The 26260-nt window shown below is 46.0% G+C and overlaps 2 protein-coding genes across 2 annotated transcripts; both read right to left on the bottom strand.

Moving 5' to 3' along the window:
• Positions 1-4229: 4229 nt before the first annotated feature.
• LOC137905332 (dual specificity protein phosphatase 3-like) lies at positions 4230-11171 on the bottom strand. Its single transcript, XM_068749556.1, has 3 exons — positions 10972-11171; positions 5574-5806; positions 4230-4928 (listed from the first exon to the last, which is right to left on the bottom strand). The coding sequence occupies exons 1-3, from the start codon at positions 11091-11093 to the stop codon at positions 4681-4683; spliced, it is 603 nt and encodes a 200-aa protein (XP_068605657.1). The 5' UTR covers positions 11094-11171; the 3' UTR covers positions 4230-4680.
• A 729-nt stretch (positions 11172-11900) lies between these two features.
• Positions 11901-25047, bottom strand: LOC137905656 (ornithine decarboxylase-like). The gene is made up of 9 exons (XM_068749898.1): positions 25026-25047; positions 24801-24928; positions 24513-24686; positions 24237-24409; positions 23939-24155; positions 13397-13480; positions 13011-13155; positions 12764-12873; positions 11901-12498 (listed from the first exon to the last, which is right to left on the bottom strand). The coding sequence occupies exons 1-9, from the start codon at positions 25045-25047 to the stop codon at positions 12247-12249; spliced, it is 1305 nt and encodes a 434-aa protein (XP_068605999.1). The 3' UTR covers positions 11901-12246.
• Positions 25048-26260: the final 1213 nt, after the last annotated feature.

The raw sequence follows: 26260 nt of genomic DNA, 5'->3' as shown, positions 1-26260 counted from the left end.
CAAGCTATTGACCCTTTGGACACCCATTGATTTTGGACATGTGAGGTAAGTGGACATGATATTGACCCTCTGGACACCCATTGATTTGGCTCGTATCCAGTGAGTGGACAATGTATGGACCTTTTGTTCTTATCCAGTAAGTGGACAAATTAATGGGTGTCCAAAGGGTCGATAACGTGCCCACTTACCACATGTCTCAGAAATCGATCGGTGTCCAAAGGATCGATAACTTGCCCACTTACCACATATGCCCAAATCAATTGGGGTCGCCCGTGTCACAAAGGTCAACAGTGGGCAAGCTATTGACCCTTTGGACACCCATTGATTTTGGACATGTGAGGTAAGTGGACACGATATTGACCCTCTGGACACCCATTGATTTGGCTCGTATCCAGTGAGTGGACAATGTATGGACCTTTTGTTCTTATCCAGTAAGTGGACAAATTAATGGGTGTCCAAAGGGTCGATAACTTGCCCACTTACCACATGTCTCAGAAATTGATCGCTGTCCAAAGGGTCTTTAACTTGCCCACTTACCACATGTCTCAGAAATCGATCGCTATCCAAAGGGTCGATAACTTGCCCACTTACCACATGTGTCCCAAATTGATGGGGGACCAAATGAATGGGTGTCCAAAGGGTCGATAACTTGCCCACTTACCACATGTCTCAGAAATCGATCGCTGTCCAAAGGGTCGGTAACTTGCCAACTTACCACATGTGTCCAAAATGAAAGGGTGCCCAGAGGGTCACCAAATGAATGGGTGTCCAAAGGGTCGATAACTTGCCCACTTACCACATGTCTCACAAATTAATGGGTGTCCAAAGGGTCGATAACTTGCCCACTTACCACATGTCTCAGAAATTGATCGCTGTCCAAAGGGTCGATAACTTGCCCACTTACCACATGTCTCAGAAATCGATCGGTGTCCAAAGGATCGATAACTTGCCCACTTACCACATATGCCCAAATCAATTGGGGTCGCCCGTGTCACAAAGGTCAACAGTGGGCAAGCTATTGACCCTTTGGACACCCATTGATTTTGGACATGTGAGGTAAGTGGACACGATATTGACCCTCTGGACACCCATTGATTTGGCTCGTATCCAGTGAGTGGACAATGTATGAACCTTTTGTTCTTATCCAGTAAGTGGACAAATTAATGGGTGTCCAAAGGGTCGATAACTTGCCCACTTACCACATGTCTCAGAAATTGATCGCTGTCCAAAGGGTCGATAACTTGCCCACTTACCACATGTCTCAGAAATCGACCGCTGTCCAAAGGGTCGATAACTTTCCCACTTACCACATGTGTCCCAAATTAATGGGGGGACCAAATGAATGGGTGTCCAAAGGGTCGATAACTTGACGACTTACCACATGTCTCAGAAATCGATCGCTGTCCAAAGGGTCGATTACTTGCCAACTTACCACATGTGTCCCAAAAAATGGGTGCCCAAAGGGTCACCAAATGAATGGGTGTCCAAAGGGTCGATAACTTGCCCACTTACCACATGTCTCACAAATCGATGGGTATCCAAAGGGTCGATAACTTGCCCACTTACCACATGTCTCAGAAATCGATCGCTGTCCAAAGGGTCGATAACTTGCCCACTTACCACATGTGTCCCAAATTAATGGGGGACCAAATGAATGGGTGTCCAAAGGGTCGATAACTTGCCCACTTACCACATGTCTCACAAATCGATCGGTGTCCAAAGGATCGATAACTTGCCCACTTACCACATATGCCCAAATCAATTGGGGTCGCCCGTGTCACAAAGGTCAACAGTGGGCAAGCTATTGACCCTTTGGACACCCATTGATTTTGGACATGTGAGGTAAGTGGACATGATATTGACCCTCTGGACACCCATTGATTTGGCTCGTATCCAGTGAGTGGACAATGTATGGACCTTTTGTTCTTATCCAGTAAGTGGACAAATTAATGGGTGTCCAAAGGGTCGATAACGTGCCCACTTACCACATGTCTCAGAAATTGATCGCTGTCCAAAGGGTCTTTAACTTGCCCACTTACCACATGTCTCAGAAATCGGTCGCTATCCAAAGGGTCGATAACTTGCCCACTTACCACATGTGTCCCAAATTAATGGGGGACCAAATGAATGGGTGTCCAAAGGGTCGATAACTTGCCCACTTACCACATGTCTCAGAAATCGATCGCTGTCCAAAGGGTCGATAACTTGCCAACTTACCACATGTGTCCAAAATGAAAGGGTGCCCAGAGGGTCACCAAATGAATGGGTGTCCAAAGGGTCGATAACTTGCCCACTTACCACATGTCTCACAAATTAATGGGTGTCCAAAGGGTCGATAACTTGCCCACTTACCACATGTCTCAGAAATTGATCGCTGTCCAAAGGGTCGATAACTTGCCCACTTACCACATGTCTCAGAAATCGACCGCTGTCCAAAGGGTCGATAACTTTCCCACTTACCACATGTGTCCCAAATTAATGGGGGGACCAAATGAATGGGTGTCCAAAGGGTCGATAACTTGACGACTTACCACATGTCTCAGAAATCGATCGCTGTCCAAAGGGTCGATTACTTGCCAACTTACCACATGTGTCCCAAAAAATGGGTGCCCAAAGGGTCACCAAATGAATGGGTGTCCAAAGGGTCGATAACTTGCCCACTTACCACATGTCTCAAAAATTGAGCGGTGTCCAAAGGGTCGATAACTTGCCCACTTACCACATGTGTCCAAACTGAATGGGTACCCCAAGGGCCACCAAATGAATGGGTGTCCAAAGGGTCGATAACTTGCCCACTTACCACATGTGTCCAAAGGGTCGATAACTTGCCCACTTACCACATGTGTCCAAACTGAATGGGTACCCCAAGGGCCACCAAATGAATGGGTGTCCAAAGGGTCGATAACTTGCCCACTTACCACATGTCTCAGAAATCGATCGCTGTCCATAGGGTAGATAACTTGCCCACTTACCCCAAGTGACCCCCCCACCAAGACCCATCGATTTGGGTATATGAGGTAAGTGGGCAATATATTGACCTTTTGGACCGCCCCCCCAAGTGACCACCCCACCAAGACCCATTTATTTGAGTATATGAGGTAAGTGGGCAAGATATTGACCTTTTGGACCAAGGCCCCCCCCCCTCGAGTGACCCCCCAACCAAGACCCATTGATTTGGCATATATGAGGTAAGTGGGCAAGATATTGACCTTTTGGACCAAGGCCCCCCCCCCCCCCGAGTGACCCCCCAACCAAGACCCATTGATTTGGCATATATGAGGTAAGTGGACAGATTACTTTACCTTTGTACAGCTTGGGACCCCCCCGCAAAGATTCCGCCCATATGAGGTAAGTGGCCAGATTAAGGACCATTTGTCCCCCCCCCCCCATGAAAAGAGAGACAAAGAGGTTTTGGTGCCACCTAGTGTATTTTTCCTGACAGTGCAATAGGGGTGTCACTTATGTGCAGGATACATTGCTAATTGACTTCGAGAAGTCTGACGGAGGCTCAGGCAGCCCTTCACCTAAATACGGTTTCAATTGGCAACCTACGGCCATTCAAAATTTGTCCAAAACCCCCCTGGTGAGCTTACCATGAAAATCAGAGTCAGCGGTGCTTGAATCTCCTCTGCCAACAGCAGCGACTGAGCTTTGGCTCAGAGGAGGTGACAGTAGGACGTTATTACACACAATCAGTGATTCCACTCATCTACGCTCAGAAGATCTGAGCGTAGATCCTGTTTCTACCTTCGTATTTTGGAATAACGATCAAATAGATGGACTCCCATCTGTTTCAGAAATGAAATCACCCAACCAAAGTCATCAGGTGTCAAATCTTCCTAATCAAACGAATGGCCTGAAATCATCGATGGGACGATGAAACAGCATTCTCTACTAACCGAGTAACCATGGCGATGGTCTGTCTTGGATCTTCCTCCTGCAATCAGCTGATTCCGGTCACCCGTGCTCCGAGGCTCACCTGCAGCTAATCCCTCATCAGCCCTGACTCTACATATACTCAAAGGCACCATTCGCTTCCCCGGTTGTTGGTGATAATTCCTACCTTCCAGCATTCCAAATTGCTCTAAATACTGAGCTGTAATCCTCAAGTTATCACATTTAAATTGATTGAGGCAAACTGACTGAGTTTTTACACGCACACAAAGAGTGTAATTGTCAATAATTCCAATATTCAGCTCGACAGTTTTCTAATTAAAACTGATTACTGGTGAAATGTCATGATTTAATCAATCACTGAACCAAACTGAACCAATAATGTCAGAAATGCATACAGATTTCATAAATATAACAAACATTTGTCATGTCTGCTGAAGGGTCAGATCCCCTATGGGTGGCAGGAATGATGTCAGAAGCAGAATCAAGCAGAAGCATGAAAAAAGACGCGTTCATTGATGTTGCGCAAAGTTCCGCCTTATAACCAGGTGCGCCCTATGGTCGTGAAAATACGATAAGCGTTTTGATAAGTCGGATTTACCCAATTTAAAAAGTATGAGGACTGCTTTCATCATTTTATGGTACCATAAAAATCGGAGTCAGCGGTGCTTGAATCTCCTCTGCCAACAGCAGCGACTGAGCTTTGGCTCAGAGGAGGTGACAGTAGGACGTTATTACACACAATCAGTTATTCCACTTATCTACGCTCAGAAGATCTGTGGCAGGTTAGCGCCATGGAACAGGAAGCCCTTCTCCCTCACTGCCTCGTTTGTTCCAGAACTTTCCCTCAGCATCAAGCCTCTTATTTAGCTCACACAGCTGCCCGAGGAAGCCGTCGTTGGGTCCAATCTCTCTTTTCTGGCGCACCGTGGACAGAGCGGTGTGGACGTCCATATTTTGGCGCAGCATCAGGTAGGCTATGACTAAGGCAGGCGAGCGGCTGTATCCTTCCCTGCAATGAACGTAGGCTTTCCCTGCAGGAGAGCAGAAAAGCAGCCACTTAAGGTTATAAGGAAATAAGGAGGCAATGTAATTCAGATTCAGATTCAGACAACTTTATTTATCCCAAGGGGCAATTCAGTTTAAGCAGTCTACCAGACCATACAATACAACCAATACAACCAATAAAATAAAATAAAAAAATAATAAATAAATAAATAAATAAAATAAATAAATAAAAATAAATAAATAAATAAAAAGATATTAAAAAATACACTCAGTATATGGACAAATGCTCAGTAATGATGATTATAAATAAATAAAAATATATTAAAAAAGACACTCAGTACAGTATATGGACAAATGCTCAGTAATGATGATTATAATGCGTCTTTAGAAGAGTTTAACAGCCTTGGCTCGGCTTTCTAGAAGGATTTAAGATTTAGCCTTCCATCCTTTTTACCTGGGTTCAGTCTGCTGGTGGACCTTTCTTGAATATATTATCAGGTTAATTATTATGTAACTTCTTTTATTGTGTCGAAGGCATTAGCTTGTTCCTGTTTCTTCGGAATCTACCAAGTCATAGAAAGGCTTTTGAAAATCAAGCGACGGGAGAAACATCCGATCCTGCCGGACCTCTAATTCTCAGTGCGAGTTACTCTCAGCTGTTTTCCTGTTACCTTTCCCATTCTTGTACGCCAGCGCCTTCTCAATGAAGTCAGCTGCCTCTTCAAAGTAGATGCTGATGTCGAAGTGGTTGGTGTCGCTGGCTGGTATGCCATGGTACGTGATGCCTGAGCCCAAATAGAACGCAGGGTTGGTGTTGACGTGCATTAAGGAGTTTCCCTCTGCCGCGTTCAGGATATGGGTGATGCCCTGGCGTTTCAGAAGCATCACATTCGTCGCCACAATCCTGCATTAGGACGAAATAAATGGACATAAAGATGTCAGTATTTTGTACAGACTGCTACTGTTGTACCCCTGACTCCACTAAGTCTAAGATGATTGTTAGATTAAACTCTATCAGGTGAAAGAAACAAGGAACAGGCATGAAATCAAGTATTCAGTCTGGCATCATAACAACATTTGGTAATTTGATAATCTGGACATTCAAATAATTTCACAACTCTAAAAAGGCTGGAATAAAGTGTTTTGCGTCCTGTCCACCACTTCTATTCAGGAGACGTTTGACGTCGGGCCTCAAATTAATCCGGGACACATCAGGCAGAAAGAACAGGCTGCCAAACTGTAAACCCAATAAGCGCAAATTATTTCTACGACGAATGAAAATGCTGATCAATAAAAGATTGCATTCCTGTTTTTAAATATGCATGATGCCACAGCAGCATCTAATTTCACTGGATGCTTATCAAAATTACTTTATAAGGTATAAATTACTGGACATAAAATCTGTGAAAATAAAGTCATGATCTGCCTTGTCACTGAGGGACTCACGTTTAATATTTGTGAGTGAAAATGTTGAAGAAAACCTGAATATAGTTCAGTTCAGACAACTTTATTCATCCCAAGGTTTATTTATTCATGGTTAATTAGGTGATATTAGAAAAAAAATGTTTTCATCCTAGACTAATATATAACAAGAGCCAATCAGAGACTGCAGACCCCGCCTCCAATAGACTATTGGATCTTGTGAGACAGTAAACAGGGCTTCCGGATCAGAGGGGCCAAACCTGCTCTAGCTTGCTGCTCCGGAACGAGAAAAGATACAACTACAACTGAACTATGAGTGTGCACACATAATTTGAAGTCTCTAGCTCCAGAATTGAGGTCAGGATGGACTCCTGAAAAATGCTGATTTTAGAACGAAAATTAGCTCTCAGATCCGGATTGTGATCCGGATCCGGCCGAAATTAGTCATGCGGGGAGACCTTTAAGGAGTACTTATGAGTGATTTTTTTCAGATCCATACTGCCATGAGTTTTGAAGAAATTAAGAAAGATGTCAAAAAGTGCCCTATCTCGCAATTATAAAGAATCCTTTAAAAAAATCTAAAATGTCCAGAAAGAAGGTGGGTCATGGCCCCAGATTGAGGAGTAGCCGAATGAGTTTGTTTTGGGAGGTTTGGAGCTTGGTTTTCAGGGACACTTTGATGTTGGAATACCAGGAGGTGCTAGCATAGTCAAAGAGGGGCTGAACGAGGGCTGCAGCAAGCGTCCGGAGAGCACTTTTATTGACAAAAGCAGACATTCTGCCCAAAAATCTTGTTCTCTGATTGACTTTTTTGATCACCTTAGTTGCCATACTATCGCCAGACAGGTATTTGTCAAGAACACAGCCCAAATAGGTAATCTCTTCTTTGCTGGAGAATACTGTATTATCGACTGTGACCTTGAAATCATTAACATTTATCTCACGTAGAGAGTGTTTAGACCCAAAAACAATAGATTCTGTTTTACCAAGATGTAGTGACAGTTTGTTATCCGTAAGCCAAGTACGGATTCTGGTGGCCTCAGAGCTGAGAGCTTCCTCAACCTGCACTTTGTCCTCTCTGGAAATCAGGAGTGCTGAGTCATCAGCAAATTCAATTCAATTCAATTCAGTTTTATTTATATAGCGCCAGATCACAACATAAAGTCATCTCAAGGCACTTTACAGGATTAGCAGGGAAAGACAGAACCCAACTTGACCCACAAGAGCAACGGAGGCAAGGAAAAACTTCCCTTTAACGGGCAGAAACCTTGGACAGAACCTCGGCTCATGGTGGATGGCCATCTGTCTGACCGGCTGGGTTGAGAAAGAGAGAGCGAGAGAGAGAGAGAGAATGGCAGGCCGGAGACGAGTCAAAAACAAGGAGATGGATAGGGAAGTAATAGCGAGACAGAGCAGGAGCAGACAAAAACAAAATGCTAATGCTAGCAATATAAAGCTATAAATGCTAATGCTAGAGATATAAAGCTATAAATGCTAATGCTAGCGACGTGGACATCAGCGGTGAGGGACACAGGTCCAGGTTCTGCAGCACCACGGACAGAAGGACCTGAAAGAGAGAGAGGGACAAACAGAGGGAGAGAGAGAACAAGACTACAGGGAAGAGAGAGAGAGATTACTGACATATATTTATAACATGAATAACCAGATAAAGGGGGAGGAGCTAAGTGTGTCATGATGTTAAGCCACCAATGCTGCCTAATGACAGCATATTGATTATATTGATTACTGCATCGATTAGTGATAAGCTTTGTTAAAAAGGAAAGTCTTTAATCTACTCTTGAACATAGAGATGGTGTCTGTCTCACAAACCAATCAGGGAGCTGATTCCACAATAAAGGAGCTTGATAACTGGAAGCTCCGCCCCCCTGTCTGCTCTTGGACATTCTTGGAACCACGAGCAGGCCAGCATTTTGGGACCGCAGGGTCCTAGTGGGGCAATACGGGGTAATCATCTCTGTAAGGTAAGGAGGGGCCTGGCCAGTGAGGGCTTTAAAAGTGAGTAGAAGGATTTTATATTCAATCCGTTCTCTAACAGGAAGCCAATGCAGAGACGCCAGAGCAGGGGAAATGTGTTCTCTCAGTCTGGTTCCTGTTAGAACACGAGCTGCTGCGTTCTGCATCAGCTGGAGATGTTTAATAGACCTTTTTGGGCAGCCATTTGTTCTCGTCCCTAAAGTTACGATTTCATCCAGTTTACTGATGTGCTATCAAAACCAATCGCCCCTAGTTTATTCAATAGGATTGAATGGTGAACGGTGTCAAAGGCCTTTTGGAGGTCCAGCATGACCATGCCGCAGTATTTGCCCGAGTCTACTTCACGCTTGACGTAGTCGGTCAGATATATGAGGCACGTGTATCTATTGTATCAAAGGCTGCACTGAGATCTAATAAAATAAGCAAGGAGACAAGTCCATTATCAGATGCTATTAAAGGTCATTGGTGACTTTAACTAATGCTGTCTCTGTGCTATGATGAGCTCTGAAACACGACTGAAAAACCTCAAATAACTGATTGTCTTGTAAGAATTCACACAGCTGACTGGAAACTGCTTTCTCTAGAAGCTTTGACAGGAATGGAAGGTTTGAAATTGGCCGATAGTTAGCCAAGACATCAGGATCCAATGTTGGTTTTTTGAGAAGCGGTTTAATGACTGCTTTTTTAAAAGATTTGGGTACATAGCCTGTGAGTAGGGATAAATTAATTATATTTAGCAAAGCAATACTGATTGAGGGGAAGACTTCTTTAAGTAGCTTAGTTGGGACCGGGTCTAGGAGACAAGTGCACGGTTTAGATGAGGCAACAGCCACACTTAGTTGCTGCAGGTTAAAGCATGGACTATTTGTTCTGCATCTTTTCGGGTTAGTAGGTGCCTGACCTTTGAAATATTCCGACGGTGAAAGAACTCAGTCCTTGAAACGTGCTTTATCTGGGACTGAAAGGACAGGTCCTGATCAAACATTACCCCCAGATTCTTGGCAGTGGTGCTGGTGGACACTGAGACGCCATCTAGTTCAAACACAACACTAGAACAAACATTTCTGTGATGCTTTGGCCCAAGAACCAGAACCTCAGTTTTATTTAGATTTAATAACAGGAAGTTCTTGGTCATCCAGGAGTTAACTGTTAGGATTCTGGGTTTTGTTTGATTTTCATTCACTCTCCCTCGCTCTTGACAGTGGGCGTGGCAGAGAACGGATCGGCAGAGCAGACGCACCTGTAACCCATCATCCAAATTACCCACTGCTTAAATCCCTTGGTCTCCATGGTCACAGTTACCAGATCACCCGAATGTCTCCCGTGCGTGTTCCCCGTCCCCGCCGATCCGTTCTCTGCCGTTGGTACAAGACCTCAGCTCAGTATTTGGGATTTTGTTTGTTAGATTTAGTTACCAGCTCAGCTATTGTTTTTTTGCACTTTTGTTTGGCTGCGATTTTGTGTTCTTTCTTACCGGATGTTCCAGCCCGTCCACCCCTCAGTACCGTTTTAGCCTGAATGTTTTTTTCTTTCAGAGCGATTAAAGACTCTGTCTGTTTCCCGGCTCTGTCTCCGTATTTTTGGGGTCTTTCTCTGCTCGTTAGCCCTACGGGACGCAACATTAATGTCCTTAAAGCGATCCGACTGTGTTGACAAATCGGTCTAAGAATACAAGAATATACCTCTACTACATAAAGGCATAAGTATTTCTTATAAACTGTAAAATCCATTTTGTTTGGGGGCCACCAATATTGTTTACGTCGCGATATTGGGTGTGACGTCAAATGGTTGCGATCTGTTAGCAGCGATCAGCTCCTCTGTTCTGCCTGTTCAGTCGGAACCACAGCGTCAGCAAAGACGTGAGGAAGGTGAGGAAGAAGTCACAGATGAAAATGGAGATGAAAATCGATGGGAGGAATCTAGATTTGGTCGGTGTCTCTGGCATCTGCGTCGCCATGCCGACAGAAAGAGAGAGCGTCTGCTGTAAAGAGCTCCGTTTTATTTCTGCTGCTGTGCATGGTAATTATGTTTCATATTAACGTTACTACACGATATATCAGCATTTACTATAACTAACGTCCGCAGTATGTTGGTGTGCGTGAGCGGTTGTCTCTTTGTTGCTCCGCCGTATGCCGGAAACAAACTCCGCCTCTCGTCCACAGCAAGCTGAGACAGACTCCGCCTCTCGTCCACAGCAAGCTGAGACAGACTCCGCCTCTTGTCCACAGACCCTCTACAGCCGAGAGAGTGTTAGAAAATGAACGAATATATAAACGATTGACGAGTAATTAATTTAACACCAGTGGACTCTGATACAACAGTCATCTAAAAATAAAACGAGGCAGTATTTTCCCCGTACAGCTACAGCTACAGAAATGCCCAGAGAATAACGCTGAGGCTAAATATGACACATCTAGTTATTTTTGAGAACATAAAAGACCTCAAACCTCTGATTGATTGTACAAGATCTACCTCTGTAGTTTAATCTGAGATTATTGTACTCTTGATCAGCGTTAACTGTAATTCTATATAAATAAAATGGAACCGGTTTCTTGTGAAGCTACAGTCGGACTGAGAATCGACGTGCTTTTGTTGAGTCATGCTGCCGTGTTTCAGGAGGTAAAAACGGAGCACGCCACGGCAATGACTCACGCGTTGCCGACGTAGATCCTGGGGTGGACTTCGTGGAAGTGCTTGGTGGGCCGGCTGTACAAGCCGCCGTCGTCCATCAGCAGCTCATTGAGTTGCTGGAGAGTTACGTCGAAGCTTGACATGTGGAGTCGGTTCGGGGCCGCTGCCTTGACTCGTTGCTTGTGCTTATTCTTCAAAGTAGGCCCAGCGCCTCCGGCGGAAGGAGGAGGTGAATGTGTGAGACCGGTGTCGATTTACCGGTGTGGTGGGGGGGGTGGAGCAGCTGTCGTTACAGACACGTACTTGATCCAGTGATCCAGACGCAGCCGTTTGTGTGACCCATCAGGGACCGGCTCACTCTGTCCCTCTGGATCATCAGCTTCGGTCCACTACCGCCGCTCGGTTCGGGTTGATCATCGTTCCGCTTCCGTAGCAAATGACTCCTGAGCTCCATGACATCACCGTCATCAACATTATCCTTTACAATCGCCAAAAGAGTTACTTTCTGCGACTCACAGTCTCATTCTCGAGTCGAAGTTGTGTGTATTTATCTGATCGCGCCTGCTCCAGGCTCGATGTTATATTTTGCTTTTGTCTGCTCCTGCTCTGTCTCGCTATCGCTTCCCATCCATCTCCTTGTTTTTGACTCTCCTCCGACCTGCCATTCTCTCTCTCTCTCTATCTATCTATCTATCTCTCTCTCTCTCTCAACCCAGCTGGTCAGACAGATGGCCGTCCACCATGAGCCTAGGTTCTGTCCAAGGTTTCTGCCTGTTAAAGGGACGTTTTTCCTTGCCTCCCGGGTTCTGTCTTTCCCTGCTAATCCTGTAAAGTGCCTTGAGATAACTTTCTGTTTGATCTGGCGCTATAGAAATAAAATTGAAATGCATTGAATCAAGGAATTTTTATTGACATACCAACATTCGCATGAAAGGAACGAAATTGGCACTCTGGTCTCAGTTAGAAGACGTAAGAAAAATGAAGACAGAATCACTAAAACAATTGACAATATTAAAATATATTCTATTCTATAGATTCCAGTCCACAGCATTCAACCAACCATGGAAGACTTCTACTGACATTTTACAAAAAGATTTTCCCAAAATAAACAGCTCACGTTCTGTTCCCCTGACATGTCTGGGGAAGTCTACGTTAGTTCTTCCAGACATGACAGGGTACCATGACCCGGCATTTAGGCTAAAATAATATATTCTAAAAAATGTACCTACTGGATGAAAACCTCTCAATTTTGATCAAGGTTTTTAAATGATTAGGCGTTGCTCATATATAGGGTGATTAAAATATGTTGGTGTTAGAAAGGTGCAAGTTGCGCCAAGTGTCAGCTGACACAACAGTGTAAAGCTGTGTTCTTTCAAATCCATTGAATTCAGTGCTCAATGTAACAGAGTAAGCGCCCATGTTTTCCATTAGAATCCATTCCCCAATGTGCATCTCTGGAAAGTGGTACGTGCCAAGCAGTACATCAGCGCAGTCACAGGTTGGACCCCAGATGACAGTCGTGTGTCTCTTATCGCTGTTCGTCACAGTCTGTGTGGAGCAAATCAAATCACAGATACCATCAGTGACTGGGAAGCGGACGAGAAGCTGGCATGGAAGCATGCAGATAATCAGGGTTGAAGACGTTTTGAGCTCATGCAGGTAGCAAAGGCTTAAATCAATTCTTTGAGGAGGAGTTATATCTCACCAGGTTGTTTACATTGGCGATTGTCAATTAAAATGATATTAAATGTAATCTGTTCTGAAAAATGACCCAATTTTGGCATTTCTTTGTCGTGACATGCTTGATATTTACCCTCTGAGGATATGGTTCGACATTGGTGAGTCCAGGATGCATGGCAACTAAACCAAGAGCACCATACAGTCCTTCATTAATGTATATCATCATTTTCTTTATCTCACCACCTGGAAGGACGCATCCAAATCAATTTAAGTTACAAAAACATTGGTCATAAAAAGGTCTATCCATGCAGACAGACAGGCAGATATAACATAATGGTGTCTCATTTTTTGGCTTCAAAAGCAACGTTGACCTTGTTTACCATCTGTGACAAACGTTTTGCCAATCACGTTCGCTGCCAGTGTGAAGACTGGTTCGGCGTAGAACTGGCCCGGTTCTGCAATAACCATCACTCCACTTTCAGGTGGGAAACATTCATCAAGCGCTTTGTTAATGACCTCTGAAACCTAAAAAGCCAAAAATAAAGGATGGTGACCATTCATTCATTCATTCATTCATCTCCCGAACCACTTTCTCTGTGCCCAGGTCGAGGGTGGTGCTGGAGCCTATCCCAGCAGTCAATGGGCGAGAGGCGGGGCACACCCTGGACAAGTCGCCAGTTCATCGCAGGGCTGCACACAGACAGACAATCACTCACACACACATGCAGGGTTGGGCCACAATAGCAACATATTGTCTGAATTTTACCTCCTCAAATTGAACTTTGAAGTCTTTTCTTGAAGAAAAACCTCCTCCAATATCCAAGAAGTTCATCTTGAATCCGCAAAGATTCTGCAAAAAAAGATTAACATGTTGAGCATAATGAGCAGTAAATGTTAATACAATTTATTAGCGTTCTTGCCTCGCACACGTAGAAAAGGTACAGTGGACCGCTCATGACAATACCAGGAATCATACTTAAAAGATGGGTTTATCTACAGGTCTGCTGTGCATGATATGCAGCGACAAGCTAACAAACTATGGAGGACCAAAACTGCCACAATTAAAAACTAGAAAGACAATCAGAGATTGCAGACTCCGCCTCCAACAGACTATTGGATCTTGTGAGACAGTAAACAGGGCTTCCGGATCAGAGGGGCCAAACCTGCTCTAGCTTGCTGCTCCGGAACGTACTACAAGACTCCTTCTGGACTCTTTTTCCCATCATGCCATTCGTGTCCCTCCCTCTTAAAGTGACAGTTTACAGCACAGGCACAATTCCAGATGTAAAAATAATTCTAGAATTTGGATCCAGATCCGGATCAACGGCATTCTCGGGGAGGACCGAGTCACGGACAGAACCTTGCTTGTGTAAAAATTTCAAGTCGATTGGGTTCCTAGTTTTTGAGTTATGCGCTCGGACAGACAAACAAACAAACAAACAGACAAACAAACGCACCCAATTGCAATACCCTCGCCTCCCCTTCGGCGAGGGTAAACAAGACACTGAGCCTTAGGTTCTGTCCAAGGTTTCTGCCTGTTAAAAGGAAGTTTTTCCCTTGCCTCCATCACCAAAGTGCTTGCTCTTGTGGGACAAGTTGGGCTCTATTTTTCCCTGCTACATCTGTAAAGAGCTTTGAGATGACTTTCTGTTACGCTATATAAATAAAAATGAATTAAAATGTATTGAGTATTCGTAGTAGTCTAACCTTCAAATTATAAAGGGAGCACTTTAACAAAGGCGTAAGCAATAAAGTTGGATGTGTCATGATCTGTTGCTATGACGATGACTAACCCCGATGTCAAAAGCATGCCTGGCGTCTGCTATGGCTTGCGTGAAAGCCACACTGTCAGTACACCCGCTGCCGACGTGGAAACTGATGCCGATGACGTCCAACTCCAGCTTTTTAGCACGCTCCAGCAGCTGAGCAACAGAGTCCAGGCTGGCTCCAAACTTTGTGTTGAGTTTTAGTATGGATTTTGAGTCATCCACTGCGATGCGGAGAATCAGTCTGGAACATTATTCAAAATACTTCCAGGAATCAGTGCTCAAAGAAGAAGAAGGGCAGAAATATGAGCAATGCTTGACTCACTTGGCATTGGGATGACTCAGAGAAACCTTGAGGAGTTCTTCTTCATTGTCGAAAGTCATCCTGCTTACGCCATGAGCCTCGGCATACTTGATGTGTGACAGCGGTTTGATAGTGTGTGCATAAATGATGTCATCAGGAGTCACTCCCAGGGACAGGACCAGATCAATCTCGTTCTGTGAGACCAAAACATATTTGACATGAGCAAACTGAAAAGCAAGAGACAACCTTCCTCCATAACAGTGAACGACAGAAAAGAAAACCGATCATATGTAATACCTTGCTGGCACAGTCAAATCCTGTGCCCAGAGCACTCAGCATCTTCAGGACTACCGGCGTGTTGTTACTCTTCACAGCAAAGAAAGGCCGGACCCGAGGCAAGTTAGTGACCCACCGGAGATGAATCAGATACAGACGATCGAGATTTGCCACGTAGAATGGGTCTTCAGTGTCCTGATCGCAAAAGAGCAGAGACATTCCGTTATCAATGATCTCATTTTGTTTTTCTTTCCCACATTTATAGATTACAACGAGGATAGCGTTACGATATGATGTCATGATGCTCACCTTTGAAACACGCTCTTTTATTTTATCATCTATGAAATCTCTGACGGTTTTTCCATTGTCCAAAATATCAATATCAGAATTCTCAGGTGAGAAATCGTGAGTGACTGATGCATTCGTGGTCACTGATTCTGCAAGGAAGACAACCAGCAAAAGACAAAGTCATCAAATTCAGAAATGATTCCATCATGACATTAAAAATGCTGAAAAGTATTTTGTATTTCTTACCAGAGTGTGTACGCTTGTCCATTTTTGACATTGGAAATTTCAGATACTTTAAGGTGATCGTTAGTGTTATAACAGACTGCCTTGGAGAGAAGACTGGAAATAAGTCTATCAAGACAAACTAATACTTATACAAAACGACTTGTCCGACTGTTAAAAAAAAGCCGAAAAGTAACCAATGGCAGACTGTTAGCAGCAAACAAACCACATAGAGACATGTGATTCATGATCATAAAACAAACAGATCAGACATGAACCGGCCAGAAGGGAAGACCTTGGCCTTTATTCTGTCCTACATGAGCCAGCCATTTGTTACCCTCGCCGAAGGGGAGGCGAGGGTATTGCAATTGGGTCAGTTTGTCTGTTTGTTTTTTTGTATGTTTGTCTGTCCGAGCGCATAACTCAAAAACTAGTTACCCAATCGACTTGAATATTTTACACAAGCAACATTTTTCTTAATTTCTTCAAAACGCATGGCGGTATGGATCTGAAAAAAATCACACATAAGTACTCCTTAAAGGTCTATGACCATGACTAATTTCGGCCAGATCCGGATCTGGCCGAAATTAGTTATGTCAAAAATGTCAAAAAGTGCCCTATCTCGCAATGTTAAAGAATCCTTTAAAAAGATCTAGAATCCGGATCCAGATCCGGATCAACGCCATTCCCGGGGAGGACCGAGCCACGGACAGAACCTTGCTTGTGTAAAATATTCAAGTCGATTGGGTTACTAGTTTTTGAGTTATGCGCTCGGACAGACAAACATACAATCCGGATCTGAGAGCTAATTTTTGTTCTAAAATCTGCATTTTTCAGGAGTCCACCCTGACCTCAATTTTGGAGCTAGAGACTTCAAATCTGGTGTGCACACTCATAGTTCATTCTAGTTACCCTCGCCGAAGAGGAGGCGAGGGTATTGCAATTGGGTGCGTTTGTTTGTCTGTTTGTCTGTCTGTCTGTCTGTCTGTCTGTTTGTTTGTTTGCTTGTTTGTCTGTCCGAGCGCATAACTCAAAAACTAGTAACCCAATCAACTTGAAATTTTTACACAAGCAAGGTTCTGTCCGTGGCGTTCTGTCTCCCCGAGAATGGCGTTGATCCGGATCTGGATCCAAATTCTAGAATTATTTTTACATCTGGAATTGTGCCTGTGCTGTAAACTGCCACTTTAAGAGGGAGGGACACGAATGGCATGATGGGGAAAAGAGTCCAGAAGGAGTCTTGTAGTACGTTCCGGAGCAGCAAGCTAGAGCAGGTTTGGCCCCTCTGATCCGGAAGCCCTGTTTACTGTCTCACAAGATCCAATAGTCTATTGGAGGTGGGGTCTGCAATCTCTGATTGTCATTTTCTAGTTGCTGCTGTATTCATGTGGGGTCGTATATGACCATCCATCCATCCATCCATCCATCCATCGTCATCCGCTTATCCGGGGGGGTCGCGGGGGCAGCAGCCCAAGCAGGGAAGCCCAGACTTCCCTCTCCCCGGCCACTTCCTCTGGCTCTTCCGGGGTGATCCCGAGGCGTTCCCAGGCCAGCCGAGAAACATAGTCTCTCCAGCGTGTCCTGGGTCTTCCCCGTGGTCTCCTCCCGGTGGGACGTGCCCTGAACACCTTACCGGGGAGGCTGAGGAGTGTTATCCCTCTGTAGTTGGAACACACCCTCCGGTCCCCCTTCTTATAAAGAGGGACCACCACCCCGGTCTGCCAATCCAGAGGCACTGCCCCCGATGTCCATGCAATGTTGCAGAGTCGTGTCAACCATGACAGCCCTACAACATCCAGAGCCTTAAGGGACTCCAGGCGGATCTCATCCACCCCTGGGGCCTTGCCACCGAGGAGCTTTTTAACTACCTCAGCAACCTCGGCCCCAGAGATTGAGGAGCTCACCCCCGAGTCCTCAGGCCCTGCTTCCTCACTGGAAGGCATGTCGGTGGGATTGAGGAGGTCTTTGAAGTATTCCCTCCACCGATCTACAATGTCTCAAGTCGAGGTTAGCAGCGCACCATCCCCACCGTACACAGTGTTGACCGTGCACTGCTTCCCCCTCCTGAGACGCCGGATGTTGGTCCAGAACCTCTTCGAAGCCGTCCGGAAGTCGTTTTCCATGGCCTCACCGAACTCCTCCCATGCCCGGGTGTGCTCTGCAAGTGTCCAACCTCATTCTGTTGTACTGCTGGGCGACTGCTTGTTGCCTGCTCAACTACTTAAACCGGTCTCCCCTCGCATGGGAAAAGTTCGGCTGATCTTTACAAACACGTATCTTTGCTGATTTTCTTTTCATCATTAGGAGCAAAGTATTACAGTTTGAGACAAGCTTTTACAACAAGATAAGAATCAATATTTAATAGTTGCAGCTTGTTCTGCATTCTCGATTTTGTTTTAGCTTTCATGTTTTGCATTTTGTTTAGAACCTTAATCTTGTCTCCCCACCTTAGAATACATGCAACTAAGGTGAACTGGTCACACAGATTGTCCTGTGAGTGTGTGTGTGAGTGCTTTTTTCGTGTTTCGGGTGGCAGCATGATTCGCTGGCGTCTCATCCAGGTCAGCTGGAACAGGCTTCAGCAACACCGTGACTCACAATGTGGATGAAGCGGCTATAATCATCTCGTCTCCAACAAAATGGCTGGATGTGTATTAACATAAAACGCGTGACAGCTAAGCAGTGATACTCTATGTAAACAATAAAGGCGATTAAATTGTGCTCCATGCCATCACGGGTCCACAAAAGCAGCTTTTCGTATGGTGGGCACCGAATGCATGTGTGTGTCTGCTGCCCCGTGTGGTGAATGTGAGTATAGCTTGGGAGTGGGTGTGCCCGTGGGTGTGTCCGTGTGGGCGTGTATGAGGTTTAAAGGTGCGCACTCACCGGGGACACGGAGCTAGGGGAGAGGCAGTTGGGTAGCCCTGACTTTTGTTGACCGCTTTTGCACACCTTTTGTACGCTTTGTCTGTATTCCATGGTTCATTTCACCGATCCAGTATTCATCCGTGCAATATACCTTTTGGACTTTGTTCATCGCCAGTACCGCCGTACTTGTGCCTCAAATAAATCCACCCGTGAACGCATCCAGGATTCCGCGTCTCTGTACGGACATTTTAGCGCGTCAGATAAATACGCAGGACCCAACACACCTCTCAGCGGCTAAACCAGGAAAGGAAGCCGCAACATTTGTCAACAAAAAGGCAATATGTGAAGATCATCGCGCGGCGCACTCAAACGCCGAAGGAGCAGGCCTTCCGCTGGAGAACAAACGGACAGCTAAGTGCTTTGAAATACAAAGTTTATTCATCAGGACGCAGGTAAGCGCACCTGTTTGACGTTGTCGAGGAGGATTCAACCTGTTGGTGCCGCCGCGCATCTTTGGATTGGGTTGAATTAATGAATGAAACTGGCGTAATTGCACTGCTGGAGGCGCCATTTCTCCACACTTGATGAAGGGACTCTGAAAGTGGATTCAATGCGCATTTACGCAGCGTTGATGATGTCTGGAGCCAGCTGTTGAATTGTTCAAATCCTGAATTCAATTAGCAAGGTTTTTCTGGACTTTAAATGAGACTTTTATGAATTTTGAACGTTTGGTTACAAGAAATAAAGTCAAGCAACATGAGTCAAACGGATTACAAACCACCTGCACCTGAATATGATCCAGGAGACCGAGTGCAGCCTGGGGACAGCATTTCAAATGCTGGGAGTAAAAGGTCTCAGTCCTATTACTCCTCCACGACCTCACGCTCTTCTGCATGTTGGAAAGCTGAAGCTGAGCTGGCAGCTTTAGAAGCTAGACAACAGTTCCTTAAAGAAAGACATGCAATTGAAGATGAAGAGGTGCGATTGCGTAAAAGAAGAGAACGTTTTCAAATGGACAGTGAAATTGCTGAAAAGGTGGCAGCGCTGAAGGTGTTAAGGAACAAAAGCAGCATTGTACGTAATACATCAAGACATTCGGAGGGGGTGAACTCCTACCTGGGAAAACAAAGTTTACAACAACAGCCAGAAAAGTCACAATCTCTCGCTGTAAAGACCACAGAATTCATTCCATCTCTCTCTGTTAGACCAAAGGAACACGATTCTGAGAATATACTTCCACCAGCAGAACCTAGGACCGTTCAAAACCTTGAAAATACGCAGTACAGCAATACATTTTGTGCAAACACTGGAACACCAAACACTGATGGTGTATTTGGAATAATGAGAAAGCAAAATGAAATCACATCACTTCTCATACAACAGCAGTGCATGTCTGCTCTCCCAAAAAGAGAAATCCCAGTGTTCGATGGTAACCCTCTCAAGTTTCACACCTTTATCCGATGACTTCCGGATGGCGCCTCCTACGGTCGCCCTGGTGCTCTCGTGCGTTCTGTGTTGTTTGTTTTTAAACGTTAATTGTGCGTCTTCGTGCTCTTACACCCGTGAAGAGCTTCTAAACTTTAGATCAACGACTCCCACGGACCTTTTGCCCGTTTTTTTAGTTTCTGCTGCGGAATTAGTCCATGTTTTGGTGAAACGAGTGAGACGCTGGAGAAGAGGGAAGCGTGCCGGCGCGCTCGTCCGACTCCGCAGGCGCGGAACACGCACGCCTTTACCTGGAATATTCCTCTCCAACGTCCGTTCTCTCAGCAACAAGATGGACGAGCTGGCGCTGCTGATGAGGAGAAATAAGGACTTTTCATCCTCTTCTGTTTTGTGCTTTACGGAGACGTGGCTCGGCGCACAGATCCCGGACTGCGCGCTCCAGCTGGAGGATTTCCGCCTCCTGCGCCCGGATCGCGACCCGCTGCTCTCAGGTAAGGCCAAAGGCGGCGGACTCTGCTTCTAGATTAACAATGACTTGTGCACTGACGTGACTGCGATCGCCCAACACGGTTCTCCTGCTCTGGAATATTTTTTCATTCATTGCAAACCCTTTTACTCCCCGCGCGAGTTCGCTTCATTCATCCTGGCAGCTGTTTACATCCCGCCGGCCGCCGACGTGCACGAGGCTCAACGTGCACTCGCGGAAAAGATTTTATGTTTGGAGCGGACCTTCCCTGATTCTCTTGTTATTGTTCTTGGTGACTTTAACAAGGGAAATCTGAGCCAGGATATTAAATGCCCCACCAGAGAGGAGAACACGCTGGACCATTGCTACACGACGGTGGGGGGGGCTTATCGCGCTGTACCACGTGCTGCCCTCGGACTATCAGACCACGTGGTCATCCACCTCATCCCAGCATACAGGCAGAGACTGAAGCTTGCTAAACCAGTAGCAAGAACATCCAAGATCTGGACTGGTGAGGCTGTTGAGGAGCTCCGCTCGTGTTTGGAGACGACAGACTGGGACATATTTAGGGCTGCTACGGATAACCTGGACGAGGACACGGACACGGTGACCTCATGGATCAGCTACAATGAGGAGCGCATTGTACCAACGCGCACCAGGGTGAGTTACGCCAACGACAAGCCCTGGTTCACGCCGAAGCTCAGCCAGATCTGACGTGAGAAAGAGGCAGCGCGGAGGAGCGGAGACAGAGACAGCTACAAGGAGGTGAAGTACAGGTTTAGCAGGGAGCTGAAGAACGCTAAATCAGTATTCACGCAGACTCCAGCAGCAGTTCTCTGCTAACGACCCTGCAGCCGTTTGGAGGGGCCTGAGGACCATTACCAACGACAAGCCCAAAGCCCCCCGAGCTCAGAACGACCTGCCGCTTGACCAGCGCTTAAACATGCACTACTGCCGCTTTGACCAACCAGCCCCCCACACCCCTCCAGTCACCCCCTCCTCCACCCACAACATCGAGGGCAAACCGCCAAATGCCTCCATAGACTCTCCCCCCACCCCCACTGTCCTCTGCATCCAGGAGCAGGATGTGCACAGACAGTTCACAAAGCTGAACCCCCGTAAAGCTGCGGGGACGGACAATGTTTCCCCCCCACCCTGAAACATTGTGCCAGTGAGCTGACTCCAGTCTTCACAGACATCTTTAACACCTCCCTGGAGTCCTGTCGTGTTCCAGCCTGCTTCAAGTCCTCCGCCATTGTTCCTGTCCCCAAGAAGCCGAGGATCACAGGACTTAGTGACTACAGACCGATAGCGCTGACATCTGTAGTCATGAAGTCTTTTGAGCGCCTGGTTCTCCACCATCTGAAGACCCTCACCACCCCCCTCCTGGACCCGCTGCAGTTCGCCTACCGAGCCAACAGGTCTGTAGACGACGCAGTCAATCTGGCCCTCCACTGTATCCTGCAGCATCTGGACTCCCCAGGAACCTACGCCAGGATCCTGTTTGTGGACTTCAGCTCTGCGTTCAACACCGTCCTCCCGGGACTGCTCCAGGACAAGCTGCTCCAGCTCGACGTGCCCGACTCCCTCTGCTGGTGGATCACCGACTTCCTGACGGAGCGGAGGCAGCATGTGGGGCTGGGGTCTACGGTCTCGGACACCCTGACTATCAGCACCGGATCCCCCCAGGGCTGTGTACTTTCCCCCTGGCTCTTCTCCCTGTACACCAACTGCTGCACCTCTGGCCATCAGTCCGTCAAACTGATTAAGTTTGCGGACGACACCACCCTCATCGGGCTCATCTCGGACGGTGATGAGTCGGCCTACAGGAGGGAGGTGGACCGGCTGGTGTCCTGGTGTAGCAGCAACAACCTGGAGCTGAACAGCCAGAAAACAGTGGAGATGATTGTCGACTTCAGAAAAGTCACAGCCCCACCGCCCCCCCGCCCCCCCTCGCCCTCACAGACTCCCCTACCCCCATCTCCATCGTGGACTCTTTCCGCTTCCTGGCCACCACCATCACCCGGGACCTCAAGTGGGAGCCGACCATCAGCTCCCTCATCAAGAAGGCTCAGCAGAGGATGTACTTCCTGCGGCAGCTGAGGAAACTCAAGCTGCCGACCCAGATGTTGGTGCAGTTCAACACCTCCATCGTGGAGTGCATCCTCTCCTCCTCCATCACCGTGTGGTACGCTGGCGCCACCACCAGGGACAGACACAGAGTGCAGCGCATTGTACGTGCTGCGGAGAAGGTGATCGGCTGCAAGCTGCCATCGCTCCAGGACCTGTATGTCTCCAGGACTCGGAGGCGTGCAGGTCGGATCACAGCCGACCCTTCTCACCCTGGACATGGACTCTTTGACCCTCTCCCCTCAGGCAGGAGGCTACGGTCCATCCGGACCAGAACCTCCCGCCACAAGAACAGCTTCTTTCCCTCAGCCGTAAGACTAATGAACACTTAATAATTCTGTCCCGGACTCCTGAATACAACTTGCACTTTTCCATTTGCACTGCGTGATGACGATAGTTTACTGCTGCTAGTACACATCTGTGTAACCACTCCGGCTGCTGTTGATGTCTGTACCTGTATGGTCTTTGTATTTTGTCCTTAATGTTAGATGTAGCACGACTTCACCGAGCAACGTTCCTAGTCTGTGAACCCTCACTGACAATGGCAATAAACCACTTCTGATTCTGATTCTGATTCTGATTCAAAATGGGAGTAGAAAACAACACAAATAATAACTACGATCGCTTGTGTTTCCTTGAACAATATACAAAGGGACACGCAAAGGAACTTGTGAGAAGTTTCCAATACATTAATGCAGAAAGTGGATATTTCAGAGCAAAAGCTTTATTAAAGGAACGGTACGGGAATGAGCAGAAGTTGGCGTCAGCCTATATGGAGCGAGCATTGTCATGGCCACACATCAAAACAGAAGATGCCATGGCCCTGCAGGAATACAGTCTCTTCCTCCGCAGCTGCTGCAATGCTATGGAAAATGTGCAGTACCTATATGACCTGGACACCCCATCTAATATGCAGAACATTATAAGATAAGAGACCAATGGCGAAGCCATGCCTGTGATCTACAGGAGAAATCTAACCGAAGAGCAAGGTTTATTGACATCACAACCTTTGTTGAAAGGCAGGTGAAGATTCTCACTGACCCTGTGTTTGGCAACATACAGGATGAGCTGAGCTGAGCTAGCTTTGAGATGACTTTCTGTGTTTGGCAACATACAGGATGAACCTACCAGGAATAAAAGTTATGCGCTCCTGAAGCGCATTTGTCGGACAGACAAACAGACAAACAAACAAACAGACAAACGCACCCAATTGCAATACCCTCGCCTCCCCTTCGGCGAGGGTAAACAAGACACTGAGCCTTAGGTTCTGTCCAAGGTTTCTGCCTGTTAAAAGGAAGTTTTTCCCTTGCCTCCATCACCAAAGTGCTTGCTCTTGTGGGACAAGTTGGGCTCTATTTTTCCCTGCTACATCTGTAAAGAGCTTTGAGATGACTTTCTGTTACGCTATATAAATAAAAATGAATTAAAATGTATTGAGTATTCGTAGTAGTCTAACCTTCAAATTATAAAGGGAGCACTTTAACAAAGGCGTAAGCAATAAAGTTGGATGTGTCATGATCTGTTGCTATGACGATGACTAACCCCGATGTCAAAAGCATGCCTGGCGTCTGCTATGGCTTGCATGAAAGCCACACTGTCAGTACACCCGCTGCCGACGTGGAAACTGATGCCGATGACGTCCAACTCCAGCTTTTTAGCACGCTCCAGCAGCTGAGCAACAGAGTCCAGGCTGGCTCCAAACTTTGTGTTGAGTCTTAGTATGGATTTTGAGTCATCCACTGCGATGCGGAGAATCAGTCTGGAACATTATTCAAAATACTTCCAGGAATCAGTGCTCAAAGAAGAAGAAGGGCAGAAATATGAGCAATGCTTGACTCACTTGGCATTGGGATGACTCAGAGAAACCTTGAGGAGTTCTTCTTCATTGTCGAAAGTCATCCTGCTTACGCCATGAGCCTCGGCATACTTGATGTGTGACAGCGGTTTGATAGTGTGTGCATAAATGATGTCATCAGGAGTCACTCCCAGGGACAGGACCAGATCAATCTCGTTCTGTGAGACCAAAACATATTTGACATGAGCAAACTGAAAAGCAAGAGACAACCTTCCTCCATAACAGTGAACGACAGAAAAGAAAACCGATCATATGTAATACCTTGCTGGCACAGTCAAATCCTGTGCCCAGAGCACTCAGCATCTTCAGGACTACCGGCGTGTTGTTGCACTTCACAGCAAAGAAAGGCCGGACCCGAGGCAAGTTAGTGACCCACCGGAGATGCATCAGATACAGACGATCGAGATTTGCCACGTAGAATGGGTCTTCAGTGTCCTGATCGCAAAAGAGCAGAGACATTCCGTTATCAATGATCTCATTTTGTTTTTCTTTCCCACATTTATAGATTACAACGAGGATAGCGTTACGATATGATGTCATGATGCTCACCTTTGAAACACGCTCTTTTATTTTATCATCTATGAAATCTCTGACGGTTTTTCCATTGTCCAAAATATCAATATCAGAATTCTCAGGTGAGAAATCGTGAGTGACTGATGCATTCGTGGTCACTGATTCTGCAAGGAAGACAACCAGCAAAAGACAAAGTCATCAAATTCAGAAATGATTCCATCATGACATTAAAAATGCTGAAAAGTATTTTGTATCTCTTACCAGAGTGTGTACGCTTGTCCATTTTTGACATTGGAAATTTCAGATACTTTAAGGTGATCGTTAGTGTTATAACAGACTGCCTTGGAGAGAAGACTGGAAATAAGTCTATCAAGACAAACTAATACTTATACAAAACGACTTGTCCGACTGTTAAAAAAAAGCCGAAAAGTAACCAATGGCAGACTGTTAGCAGCAAACAAACCACATAGAGACATGTGATTCATGATCATAAAACAAACAGATAAGACATGAACTGGCCAGAAGGGAAGACCTTGGCCTTTATTCTGTCCTACATGAGTCAGCCATTTGTTACCCTCGCCGAAGGGGAGACGAGGGTATTGCAATTGGGTCAGTTTGTCTGTTTGTTTTTTTGTATGTTTGTCTGTCCGAGCGCATAACTCAAAAAGTAGTTACCCAATCGACTTGAATATTTTACACAAGCAACATTTTTCTTAATTTCTTCAAAACGCATGGCGGTATGGATCTGAAAAAAAATCACACATAAGTACTCCTTAAAGGTCTATGACCATGACTAAATGTCAAAAATGTCAAAAAGTGCCCTATCTCGCAATGTTAAAGAATCCTTTAAAAAGATCTAGAATCCGGATCCAGATCCGGATCAACGCCATTCCCGGGGAGGACCGAGCCACGGACAGAACCTTGCTTGTGTAAAATATTCAAGTCGATTGGGTTACTAGTTTTTGAGTTATGCGCTCGGACAGACAAACATACAATCCGGATCTGAGAGCTAATTTTTGTTCTAAAATCTGCATTTTTCAGGAGTCCACCCTGACCTCAATTTTGGAGCTAGAGACTTCAAATCTGGTGTGCACACTCATAGTTCATTCTAGTTACCCTCGCCGAAGAGGAGGCGAGGGTATTGCAATTGGGTGCGTTTGTTTGTCTGTTTGTCTGTCTATCTGTCTGTCTGTTTGTTTGTTTGTCTGTTTGTCTGTCCGAGCGCATAACTCAAAAACTAGTAACCCAATCGACTTGAAATTTTTACACAAGCAAGGTTCTGTCCGTGACTCGGTCCTCCCCGAGAATGGCGTTGATCCGGATCCAGATTCTAGAATTAATTTTACATCTGGAATTGTGCCTCTGCTGTAAACTGCCACTTTAAGAGGGAGGGACACGAATGGCATGATGGGGAAAAGAGTCCAGAAGGAGTCTTGTAGTACGTTCCGGAGCAGCAAGCTAGAGCAGGTTTGGCCCCTCTGATCCGGAAGCCCTGT

Source organism: Brachionichthys hirsutus, chromosome 16 (genome assembly GCF_040956055.1).
Source record: "Brachionichthys hirsutus isolate HB-005 chromosome 16, CSIRO-AGI_Bhir_v1, whole genome shotgun sequence".
In the NCBI taxonomy this organism is placed as follows: Eukaryota; Metazoa; Chordata; class Actinopteri; order Lophiiformes; family Brachionichthyidae; genus Brachionichthys; species Brachionichthys hirsutus.
The sequence above is the reverse complement of the archived record's forward strand: the minus strand, read 5'-3'. Positions and strand labels throughout refer to the sequence as shown.

Excerpts from the sequence above, each read along its gene's own strand:
- LOC137905332 (XM_068749556.1), bottom strand. The coding sequence starts at position 11,093 with ATGTCAAGCTTCGACGTAACTCTCCAGCAACTCAATGAGCTGCTGATG. Across the intron at positions 5,807-10,971 it reads AGGATCTACGTCGGCAACGC|GATTGTGGCGACGAATGTGA; the intron begins GTGAGTCATTGC and ends GTCCTAATGCAG. Across the intron at positions 4,929-5,573 it reads GGCGTACAAGAATGGGAAAG|GGAAAGCCTACGTTCATTGC; the intron begins GTAACAGGAAAA and ends GCTCTCCTGCAG.
- LOC137905656 (XM_068749898.1), bottom strand. The coding sequence starts at position 25,047 with ATGGACAAGCGTACACACTCTG. Across the intron at positions 24,410-24,512 it reads GATTTGACTGTGCCAGCAAG|AACGAGATTGATCTGGTCCT; the intron begins GTATTACATATG and ends TTGGTCTCACAG. Across the intron at positions 13,481-23,938 it reads GGCATGCTTTTGACATCGGG|AATCTTTGCGGATTCAAGAT; the intron begins GTTAGTCATCGT and ends CTTTTTTTGCAG.